We start from the raw sequence: 11425 nt of genomic DNA on the forward strand, positions 1-11425 counted from the left end.
TTCGGAGTTAAATATACGATTCGTTAGTCACAGTATTACGATATTATTAATAATATAAACACGATATTTTATACAATATTTTATCTTTCAAAAACATTGAGCTTTGAAAGGGTTATCGTTGGCTATCGACATGGAAAGTATTAATAGAAAAGAAAAAAAGGACAAGTTGAATGAGAATTATAATAGTTAAAAAAAGAGATGAAAAATTACAAAAAAAATCGGTGATTTTCTACAGGGTATGTTACAGGAATATAATATTGGTATTAGTGTTTATTCTTCATCTTCCAAACTATGGGAGAAAATGTATTCCATCTGCTTCGTACGTACGTGTTTCAGTTTATTTATTAAATTATTGTTTGACACAGGTTATCGTGTATGTCGTACAGTGAGAGTTGTGTGTATGGGCAATAATACCTATCTATAATATAATAATAGAAGAATTAAAGTTAATCCATTTAAATACAAGTGCGACACGCGCGATCAAAGAGGCGTAAGGAGAAAGAGAGAGAGACAGAAAAATAGTTGAATCTACATCGCGTTCTTTTTTTTATTTTCTTTTATATTTTTCCTTATTTATTTATTTTTCCACTCCTTACGCTTCGTGATGCTGACATAACAGATAATAAGGAAGATATAACGAATCGTTGTCGATTTCTCTTTTGCTCGTATATATTATATAATATGTGTATGTATATATATATATATATATAATTTTCCACATGTTAAGTTTTTAAATCTATTTATTCAAATAGGGATGATATTCTTGTGCTTCGCGATGATTCTTTTTTTTTTATGATGCCTTTTTGCATTTGTTTGGTTCGTTGCGACGGGTACCGCGTTTCGTTGGCCAAATATTTCGAATTTTCGACGGGTCGTTGAGTTTTGTCATAGTTAAAAATTAAATTAAGATGATACATCTTTAGCGTTCTTCTTTTCATTCTTTGTTATTTTTTTTTTTTTTTTTTCCTCTATGCAGCCCGTTGAAAACTCTCCTCGATCTTTTCAATTCACGATGATATATCGAGGCTCTTCCTTTTTTTCGTCGTTTGCTCGTTACACCTGTACATATTCGTAAAAAAAAAAAGTATTAATTTCAAAGATATGAGCTTTATTATTATTTTTACTTATCAGTTAGTATCATTGGCTCGCAAGTTAAATTTTACGTTCATCTTAAACACTTTTAAATCCGAAAAATTTTAATGACGTCTGTTTTTATTATTTCGAAAGGAGGAATTAAATAGTAAAATGGTGTACAATAGTTCATCTGTAGAATATATTTTATTCATCGAAGAGATAAATTAGAATTTGTGTAATGGATGTCGTAAGTTATTTATATAGTGCTGATAGGTCACGAATAGGAAGATTCGAAAGGAAATCTCCGTCACGATTAATCGGATTACGTACGTTTCTAAAGACGACAAGGTGACGTTCGAAGTGGCGAAGGGTGGAGTGTCGATGGTGGTGGCGTTTTTATAGGTCAGACCTCGTCTCCTGGACGAGGTACACCTGAGAACCGGGCACGCTGGAGGTGGTGACGAAACTGCGGTGTTTTGCACGGATCAGAGTCAAATTGCTCTCGGCCGTGTCGGCTCGGTCTTCAGCAGCTTCCAGTTCTCTTTGGAATCGGCGGACCCTGGTCACGCTCTGTTGGGACATGCCCTCTTGCTCTTGCAATTGCCTCTTGTAGAGATTCACTTTTTGGGACGCTTTGTCCAACGATTCTTGCAACAATGCGATATTCTTCGCATCCTCCTCAACCTGGATCATCACCTCCTTGATGTTGCGCTCTTTCTTGCGAAGAATCTTCACGGTTTCGGAGTGTCGGCGCTTCTCTTCGTCGAGTTCTAGCTCCAAGTCGCGAATCTGTGAGAAAAATGTCGAAGAGCGTTAAATTTCATGCATGGAAACGAATAGTTATAACGTGTCGATAGTGATGATAATTTCGAATGAAATGAAAAAAATCTGAGAGAGCGTCGTATCGTTTGGTTATAATTTCTTCGAGAAATATTAAGAATTTATACGATGAAAAATTGAATATCGGTTGCGAAATATTTCATTCTTCGTTCTATGAATTTTTATTCATAAAACTTCCCTCTTTTATTGTCATTAGCTTATATCTAGATTCTTACATTTTCTGATTAAATCTAATGGAAATAGTAATGGATTTGATAACGTGATATGATATTATAATAATAAAAATGAAAAAGAAGTTGACTCACTCACCCTAGCCTCGAGTTTGCTGATGATACGCTTACCACCAACGATAGCGTTTGCTTCGACTTCCTCCAATCTCACGGATAGGTTTTTCACTTCGATTTCGAGGGATTTCTTAATGGCCTCGATCTTTACGATACGCTCTTGTTCCTCGTGCAAAATCTCAACGGTATGTTTCAGTTCAGTTTGTACCCGTTGGTATCTCTCGTCGCTCACTCTCAGCTCCTTAGTCACTTCCTCGTAATCGCCAGCCAGAGTAGATAGCTCTTGTTCAAGTTTCGCTTTTGATGTGACGATATTCGCGTTTATAGTGGTTAGCTCGTTGATACGGCTAACCGATTCCTCGTATTGTTGCTCGACGGTTCTCTTTGCACGTAGGGCCTTTAATAAAAATTGTCTTGTAATTATATTGTTTATCGTAACGTGAGAAATTGTTAATAGGATTAGTAACGGCTGTTTGAAATAGAGTTTTTTATTTAACGAATAAAAGATATGTGGAACTTCAATATTTCAATGTGTCTTGAAAAATGAAAAATTGTTAGGATTTAAGTTGAAAGAATAAATAGATAGGTTCTTCCTTAATTGAAAGAAACGATATTGTTGCAGGAATTACTCTTTTGGATATAATAAGATAGGGTGCGCGAAGATTATGGATGAGAACATAAATAATAAGATAAAATTCGATCGATTTGTCATTGATGTAACTTTAATTTTAGATTCGTATGTGTTGTAATTACGTCTCATATTCTAATGTGAGACGTAGCGCAATTCGATAATTTTATATTTATGACAGCGAGGTCGCACGCTATGTGCGTTGCATCATTAGAAATGTAAATCTGTCGAATCGTTCGGCATCCTAACGATTGCATCATTGATCTGCATCTGGCGTTAGATTGTTTTTTTTTTCATGATTTAATTTGAGAATTTTATGTCTTATTGAAATTAGAAAAATATTTTTGCAAAAAATATAGTTGGTGAATTGTCTTCACATCGCGAATTAGGAAAGCTTAGAATTTAATTATTGGAAAAGATTAATAGGTCGATTTAGAATAATTTAAAATTTTTTTCCTAATTTCCAATGCCGACTACAGGATTTAAAAATAAAATAATAACGAAAAGTCAATGAAAAATTGGAAAATTGGAAAAAATTTTAAATTATTCTAAATCGACCTATTAATCTTTTCCAATATTAAATTCTAAGCTTTCCTAATTCGCGATGTGAAGACAATTCACCAACTATATTTTTTGCAAAAATATTTTTCTAATTTCAATAAGACATAAAATTCTCAATTAAACATCATGAAAAAAAAAACAATCTAACGCCAGATGCAGATCAATGATGCAATCGTTAGGATGCCGAACGATCGACAGATTTACATTTCTAATGATGCAACGCACATAGCGTGCGACTCGCTGTCATAAATATAAAATTATCGAATTGCGCTACGTCTCACATTAGAATATGAGACGTAATTACAACACATACGAATCTAAAATTAAAGTTACATCAATGACAAATCGATCGAATTTATCTTATTATTTATGTTCTCATCCATAATCTTCGCGCACCCTATCTTATTATATCCAAAAGAGTAATTCCTGCAACAATATCGTTTCTTTCAATTAAGGAAGAACCTATCTATTTATTCTTTCAACTTAATCCTAACAATTTTTCATTTTTCAAGACACATTGAAATATTGAAGTTCCACATATCTTTTATTCGTTAAATAAAAAACTCTATTTCAAACAGCCGTTACTAATCCTATTAACAATTTCTCACGTTACGATAAACAATATAATTACAAGACAATTTTTATTAAAGGCCCTACGTGCAAAGAGACCGTCGAGCAACAATACGAGGAATCGGTTAGCCGTATCAACGAGCTAACCACTATAAACGCGAATATCGTCACATCAAAAGCGAAACTTGAACAAGAGCTATCTACTCTGGCTGGCGATTACGAGGAAGTGACTAAGGAGCTGAGAGTGAGCGACGAGAGATACCAACGGGTACAAACTGAACTGAAACATACCGTTGAGATTTTGCACGAGGAACAAGAGCGTATCGTAAAGATCGAGGCCATTAAGAAATCCCTCGAAATCGAAGTGAAAAACCTATCCGTGAGATTGGAGGAAGTCGAAGCAAACGCTATCGTTGGTGGTAAGCGTATCATCAGCAAACTCGAGCTAGGGTGAGTGAGTCAACTTCTTTTTCATTTTTATTATTAATATATCATATCACGTTATCAAATCCATTACTATTTCCATTAGATTTAATCAGAAAATGTAAGAATCTAGATATAAGCTATGACAATAAAGAGGGAAGTTTTATGAATAAAAATTCATAGAACGAAGAATGAAATATTTCGCAACCGATATTCAATTTTTCATCGTATAAATTCTTAATATTCTCGAAGAAATTATAACCAAACGATACGACGCTCTCTCAGATTTTTTTCATTTCATTCGAAATTATCATCACTATCGACACGTTATAACTATTCGTTTCCATGCATGAAATTTAACGCTCTTCGACATTTTTCTCACAGATTCGCGACTTGGAGCTAGAACTCGACGAAGAGAAGCGCCGACACTCCGAAACCGTGAAGATTCTTCGCAAGAAAGAGCGCACAATCAAGGAGGTGATGATCCAGGTTGAGGAGGATGCGAAGAATATCGCATTGTTGCAAGAATCGTTGGAACAAGCGTCCAAAAAGTGAATCTCTACAAGAGGCAATTGCAAGAGCAAGAGGGCATGTCCCAACAGAGCGTGACCAGGGTCCGCCGATTCCAAAGAGAACTGGAAGCTGCTGAAGACCGAGCCGACACGGCCGAGAGCAATTTGACTCTGATCCGTGCAAAACACCGCAGTTTCGTCACCACCTCCAGCGTGCCCGGTTCTCAGGTGTACCTCGTCCAGGAGACGAGGTCTGACCTATAAAAACGACCACACCATCGACACTCCACCCTTCGCCACTTCGAACGTCACCTTGTCGTCTTTAGAAACGTACGTAATCCGATTAATCGTGACGGAGATTTCCTTTCGAATCTTCCTATTCGTGACCTATCAGCACTATATAAATAACTTACGACATCCATTACACAAATTCTAATTTATCTCTTCGATGAATAAAATATATTCTACAGATGAACTATTGTACACCATTTTACTATTTAATTCCTCCTTCGAAATAAATAAACAGACGTCATTAAAATTTTTCGGATTTAAAAGTGTTTAAGATGAACGTAAAATTTAACTTGCGAGCCAATGATACTAACTGATAAGTAAAAATAATATAAAGCTCATATCTTTGAAATTAATACTTTTTTTTTTTACGAATATGTACAGGTGTAACGAGCAAACAACGAAAAAAAGGAAGAGCCTCGATATATCATCGTGAATTGAAAAGATCGAGGAGAGTTTTCAACGGCCTGCATAGAGGAAAAAAAAAAAAAAAAATAACAAAGAATGAAAAGAAGAACGCTAAAGATGTATCATCTTAATTTAATTTTTAACTATGACAAAACTCAACGACCCGTCGAAAATTCGAAATATTTGCCAACGAAACGCGGTACCCGTCGCAACGAACCAAACAAATGCAAAAAGGCATCATAAAAAAAAAGAATCATCGCGAAGCACAAGAATATCATCCCTATTTGAATAAATAGATTTAAAAACTTAACATGTGGAAAATTATATATATATAATATATACATACACATATTATATAATATATACGAGCAAAAGAGAAATCGACAACGATTCGTTATATCTTCCTTATTATCTGTTATGTCAGCATCACGAAGCGTAAGGAGTGGAAAAATAAATAAATAGAGGAAAAATATAAAGAAAATAAAAAAAGAACGCGATGTAGATTCAACTATTTTTCTGTCTCTCTCTCTTTCTCCTTACGCCTCTTTGATCGCGCGTGTCGCACTTGTATTTAAATGGATTAACTTTAATTCTTCTATTATTATATTATAGATAGGTATTATTGCCCATACACACAACTCTCACTGTACGACATACACGATAACCTGTGTCAAACAATAATTTAATAAATAAACTGAAACACGTACGTACGAAGCAGATGGAATACATTTTCTCCCATAGTTTGGAAGATGAAGAATAAACACTAATACCAATATTATATTCCTGTAACATACCCTGTGAAAATCACCGATTTTTTTTGTAATTTTTCATCTTCTTTTTAATATAATTCTCATTCAACTTGTCCTTTTTTTCTTTTCTATTAATACTTTCCATGTCGATAGCCAACGATAACCCTTTCAAAGCTCAATGTTTTTGAAAGATAAAATATTGTATAAATATCGTGTTTATATTATTAATAATATCGTAATACTGTGACTAACGAATCGTATATTTAACTCCGAATAAGCTATAGCTACATTTATAAAGAACAAATATCTTATTTATTATTTTATAACTATATAATAGATTTTAAAGATCTAGATTATCCATGGAAGGCTAAATGCAATGATGTGTCTAAATATAACACAGATCACTGTGCCTAACAAGAATATAAAACTATATTTGTAAATTCAGAATAAATTGTTATTACTTACATTTACATTAATGCATTTATCTCCTAAATATTGATTACTTTTTATTCATCAAAACATTACAAATAAAAATTAATCTATCTGAGCCAGATATTTTACCTGAATGGTGAGATTTCTGAGATTTCAAGATTATCTATCTCTATCTATCTATCTATCTTTTCAAACAAAATTATTGATGCGTTTTATTTTTCTATTCAAAAATAAATTATCAACGTTAATGTATCTACAACTGAAAATACTTATAATATTATTTTACAATACAAAATAATTTTGAAAACAAATTTAGAAATTTGAAATGAAAACTACTGTATAATAACAAAAAATAAGACAGAATGAAGTATAATATAAATATACAAAATCATATAAAATAAAAGAATGTATACAATTCTTCTCATACAGACCACTTTTTCTCTTCACAGAAAAAACGAAATAAAAATAAAATAAAAAAAGATTAAATATCTTTCAATTACAGAATAAAGACCCCATTAAAGAAGAATAAAATAGACCGATAAAAATTGAAAAAATTACTATTATTTATTTTTATAATGAACGTAACATGCTAAAATTATTATTATATAATGCACAATAGTATACATAACATTCACAACCTGAAATATCAGATTGATCAGCATTTCCTCATTACTTTGAAATTATCATCAATAATAAACCGCAATTTAAAATTATGAATAATTAATTATATAATTTAATTATATAATTACATATTAAAACAGAACATTGATATGAAATTGATATTAGATTGAATTCTACTAGGCAATAATCAATAATGTATACGAAACATATGATAATCTCATAATTTACTCTAACATACCATTAAAAAATAGAATATTTTTCATACTATTTAAAATTATAACAAACAAAAAACAAAAAACTATATGTACCTTATATACCATATACAAGTGGCAAATCAAAAAATTAAAGAGAAATAAACATCAAATTATAAAATATTTTGAATTAACAACGAGAGATAAAAACCTATAACATGATACATCATACTTTTTAAAACATAAAAAAAAAATACTACTTTGATAACGCGATAATACGTAAAAAATGAAAAAATGAAATCGCGAACGCAGCCAATTAGCTCATATTATTTACTATAAAATTTATAATTGTACGGAGGATACAAAAATAAATTATGTAGTAAATAATAATGATTTCCAGGTCTCACCAACTTGGAGGTTGCTGCGAATTGGAGACCCACCCTACCCGCACGGTCCATCCACCCACCATTATGCAAAAATATATTACAATCAATGACAAATACTCCTTTTGATGTAAATTTGCAAAACGTTCAAACCATGAACATTGTACAAAACAAACAGCAAAAGGAATCTCAAGGAAAACCGAGAAGCTAAATCTGAAAATAAAAATGAATTAAATCTTAATTCTATACAACACATCTGTATGAAATTTGAAAAATGAAAAACAACACATTACTTCATATATACATCAATATTTTATATTATATGAACATAAATATATAAAATATTAATATATTATGAAGTTTGAAAACAAAAAAAAAAGTGAAATGCATTTCACAGAGAATTTTACTTATTTTACTAACACCACTTTTAATATCAATCATCATTATCAAGCATTACCAAGCATTATTAAGGATGCATTTGGAAATATGTTCTATTTTCTACAACAGCAATTCTACAAGCAATCTACTTACTACTTTCCTTAAATTTTCAATATAAAAATTTCAATAAATCAACTTAGAAATATCCGAAACATAAATGTTAATTTATAATTCTTAAAGAAACTTAACCTATAATATTCAACATCAAGCCTAAATCTAACCTCTTATTCTTTTCTTACTTATATATTAACTAAATCCTCATTTCAATCACTTTATTCAAAAATCTAAAAGTAGTACCTTCCTAATTCAAAGATTAAAGAGAAGCCTACATAAAAATCTTAATAGAATCACACCATTTCTACCTACATAGAATCTAATTTTATAAGATACAATTATACCTTTCCAATTCATTACAGACTCACACCCTATCACATCATCCCTACCTATCCACAGAATCTAATAAAGTACAGTTATATATTTCTAATTCATTAAAGAGTCACACTTTATCACACCATCCCTACCTACATAGAATCTAATTTTACAAGATACAATTATACCTTTCCAATTCATTACAGACTCACACCCTATCATATCATCCCTACCTATCCACAGAATTTAATAAAATACAGTTATATCTTTCTAATTCATTACCGAATCACACCTCATCACACCATCCTTGTCAACACAGAATCTAAATACATTTCTCTCTATATTTCTAAAGGAAGGTACTACCTATCAGTATAAAAAATCTATCTAAAAGATTTGTTTAGGGGCCCCTTCTACCTAAAAATAAACATTACATAAAATGTAATGATGTAATGTAATGATGAGTGATGATTGATTGATTTCAAAGTAGGTCCTGAAACAAATAAAATTCTAAATAATTAGTAACATATAATTATTTATTAATCGAAGATACAAAATTTTCTTGAAATAGAACTGATATATCTGAAACAAACTCAAATAAAGGATAGCATAACAGTATAAAAAATATTGTAATTTCTTAAAAATTAATGATATAAAATGATAAATATAATGAACATTCACCATTATTCACTTCAAAAAATTTCATAAAAACAATTTTAATTCAAAATTTTAATGACTAATCTTCATCAAAGAGAAAAACAAATATTACAAATATAGCAATATTTTTTTGCAACGAATGTAGGAAATATAATGTGAAGGGATGCTGAAAAAGAAAAAAATGTAGTAGTCAGAAGGACTACTAAAAGAAAAATATCTTCCACTCGATATGAATCGAATAACAAACCGGGAGTGGAATATTCATTTCGTATCGCAACATAATAAAATAATATATTCTTTTATCAAATAAAAAATTTTTAAATCAACCGCGATGAGTGCTTTCTTATACTTGCAATATTAATTAATTTATATTTATTAAAAAAAAAAAAAAAATAAACAAAAAAGACATGGAAAATTCCCGGAAATAATAAATTATTTACGCAACGTTACTCTATGCACTCAAATTTAAACAACGCAACACTAATAAAGAATAATCAAAAAAGATCCAATGGTCTCCTTAATGATTGCCATTGTACAATCACCCTTGTGGCTTTTTAGCCACTTAAGATGATTCAGGAACAGGAACGTTGAGTTCTTCCACAATTCCAGTGAAAGAAATTTGGGCATTCAATATTCGCAACACTACTTGAACAAACGCGAATCTCATCTTAACGCAACACTAATGCAAAACGCGATTCTCATCTTAACGCAACACTAATGCAAACGCGATTCTCATCTTAACGCAACACTAATTGCAAACAGCCGGATTCTCATCTAACGCAACACTAATGCAAAACGCGATTCTCATCTTAACGCAACACTAATGCAAACGCGATTCTCATCTTAACGCAACACTAATGCAAACGCGATTCTTATTTTAACGCAACACTATACAAACGCGATTCTTATTTTAACGCAACACTAATGCAAACGCAACATATGTAACAAAGGACTCTAATTCAACCCGTTATTAATCAATCGCAACACTAATAAAAAAACGCGATGCCCATGATGACTGGATCTGGATGATGGGCCGGCATGCAAACGGCCAGACGACACAACAACAATTACTACATATTCTAAACGAGCGCAGTGACAAAATAGTAACAATGACTTCCCATCCTTTGGATCCAAACAAGAACCAAAAAATGAGAAGCCATTCGTTGCAGCCCCTCTTCGTGACAGTTTGTCGAGGCTCTTCGTCTTCCTCCTTCGGGCGCAATGCCCGCTGAAACTTAAATCTAGGCTCGAGACTCACTAACGTAAATCAAGAAAAAAGAAAAAAAAAAGTCTAAATCGCGGAAACTGGTGCACATGAAGATTAACGATCTTAATGATCGTCCATCGTACGCGTGCAGATCTCGAGCTCAACGTTCGTTTCGAAATCTTTCGCGAATCACGACCGCGAGAAATTCGAAAAATCGCACGAGCAAAGCCAAAAACGAGTGGCATGCTCCGCTCGTTTCAACCGGTTTCACTCTCGATTCTTCAAATTTTTATTTATTTCCTGAAACAGATTGTCACGCGAAAAGCGCGCCTACCCGATCAGAGACTGTGACAACCTGCCCGGCCCTACCTACTTATAATTAACATACACACCAGAAAGTATGCTACCTATCCTACCTAGCCCTATATTTAAAAAATAGCAAAACAGGCATACCAACACATTCATTCAACGATTCTCACACATAATACTCGGGCGCAAAATCCTACACTAGGGAAAACGTCCCGGACGCCTCCGACACCCGAGCTTGGCATACTACTTGCACACTCTAACTTTACGTACCATTTTCCTGAAATCGATTGACGATGGCTAGCGATCATTGCGTATAATGTCATGATAATATGTGTATATCTCAATTTTAATTATTAATATTTGTTAACAAAACAATATATCTTACGATTCTCAAATTTCTCTTCTCTTACGATCATCAAATTTGTTATATTTGAAAGTAAAAAAATCTAATATTGTTGACAAGTTATTGTTGTCAACAAATTGT

The 11425-nt window shown here is 32.2% G+C and overlaps 2 protein-coding genes across 2 annotated transcripts; one reads left to right on the plus strand and one right to left on the minus strand.

Annotated features, from left to right (window-relative positions):
* Positions 1-324: 324 nt before the first annotated feature.
* LOC113218867 (paramyosin, short form-like) lies at positions 325-2595 on the minus strand (the record flags this gene model as incomplete). The annotated part of the gene is given in 3 exon segments (XM_026441417.1): positions 325-1059; positions 1405-1863; positions 2224-2595. Coding segments are annotated over 2 exon segments (765 nt in total), but the record flags the coding sequence as incomplete, so codon positions are not given.
* Positions 2596-3676: 1081 nt separating this feature from the next.
* Positions 3677-5156, plus strand: LOC113218863 (paramyosin, short form-like). The gene is made up of 4 exons (XM_026441386.1): positions 3677-3683; positions 4038-4376; positions 4765-4869; positions 4933-5156. The coding sequence occupies exons 1-4, from the start codon at positions 3677-3679 to the stop codon at positions 5154-5156; spliced, it is 675 nt and encodes a 224-aa protein (XP_026297171.1).
* The last annotated feature ends 6269 nt before the right edge of the window (positions 5157-11425 follow it).

The sequence above is a fragment of the Apis mellifera genome, linkage group LG6, assembly GCF_003254395.2.
Source record: "Apis mellifera strain DH4 linkage group LG6, Amel_HAv3.1, whole genome shotgun sequence".
NCBI classification, from domain to species: Eukaryota; Metazoa; Arthropoda; class Insecta; order Hymenoptera; family Apidae; genus Apis; species Apis mellifera.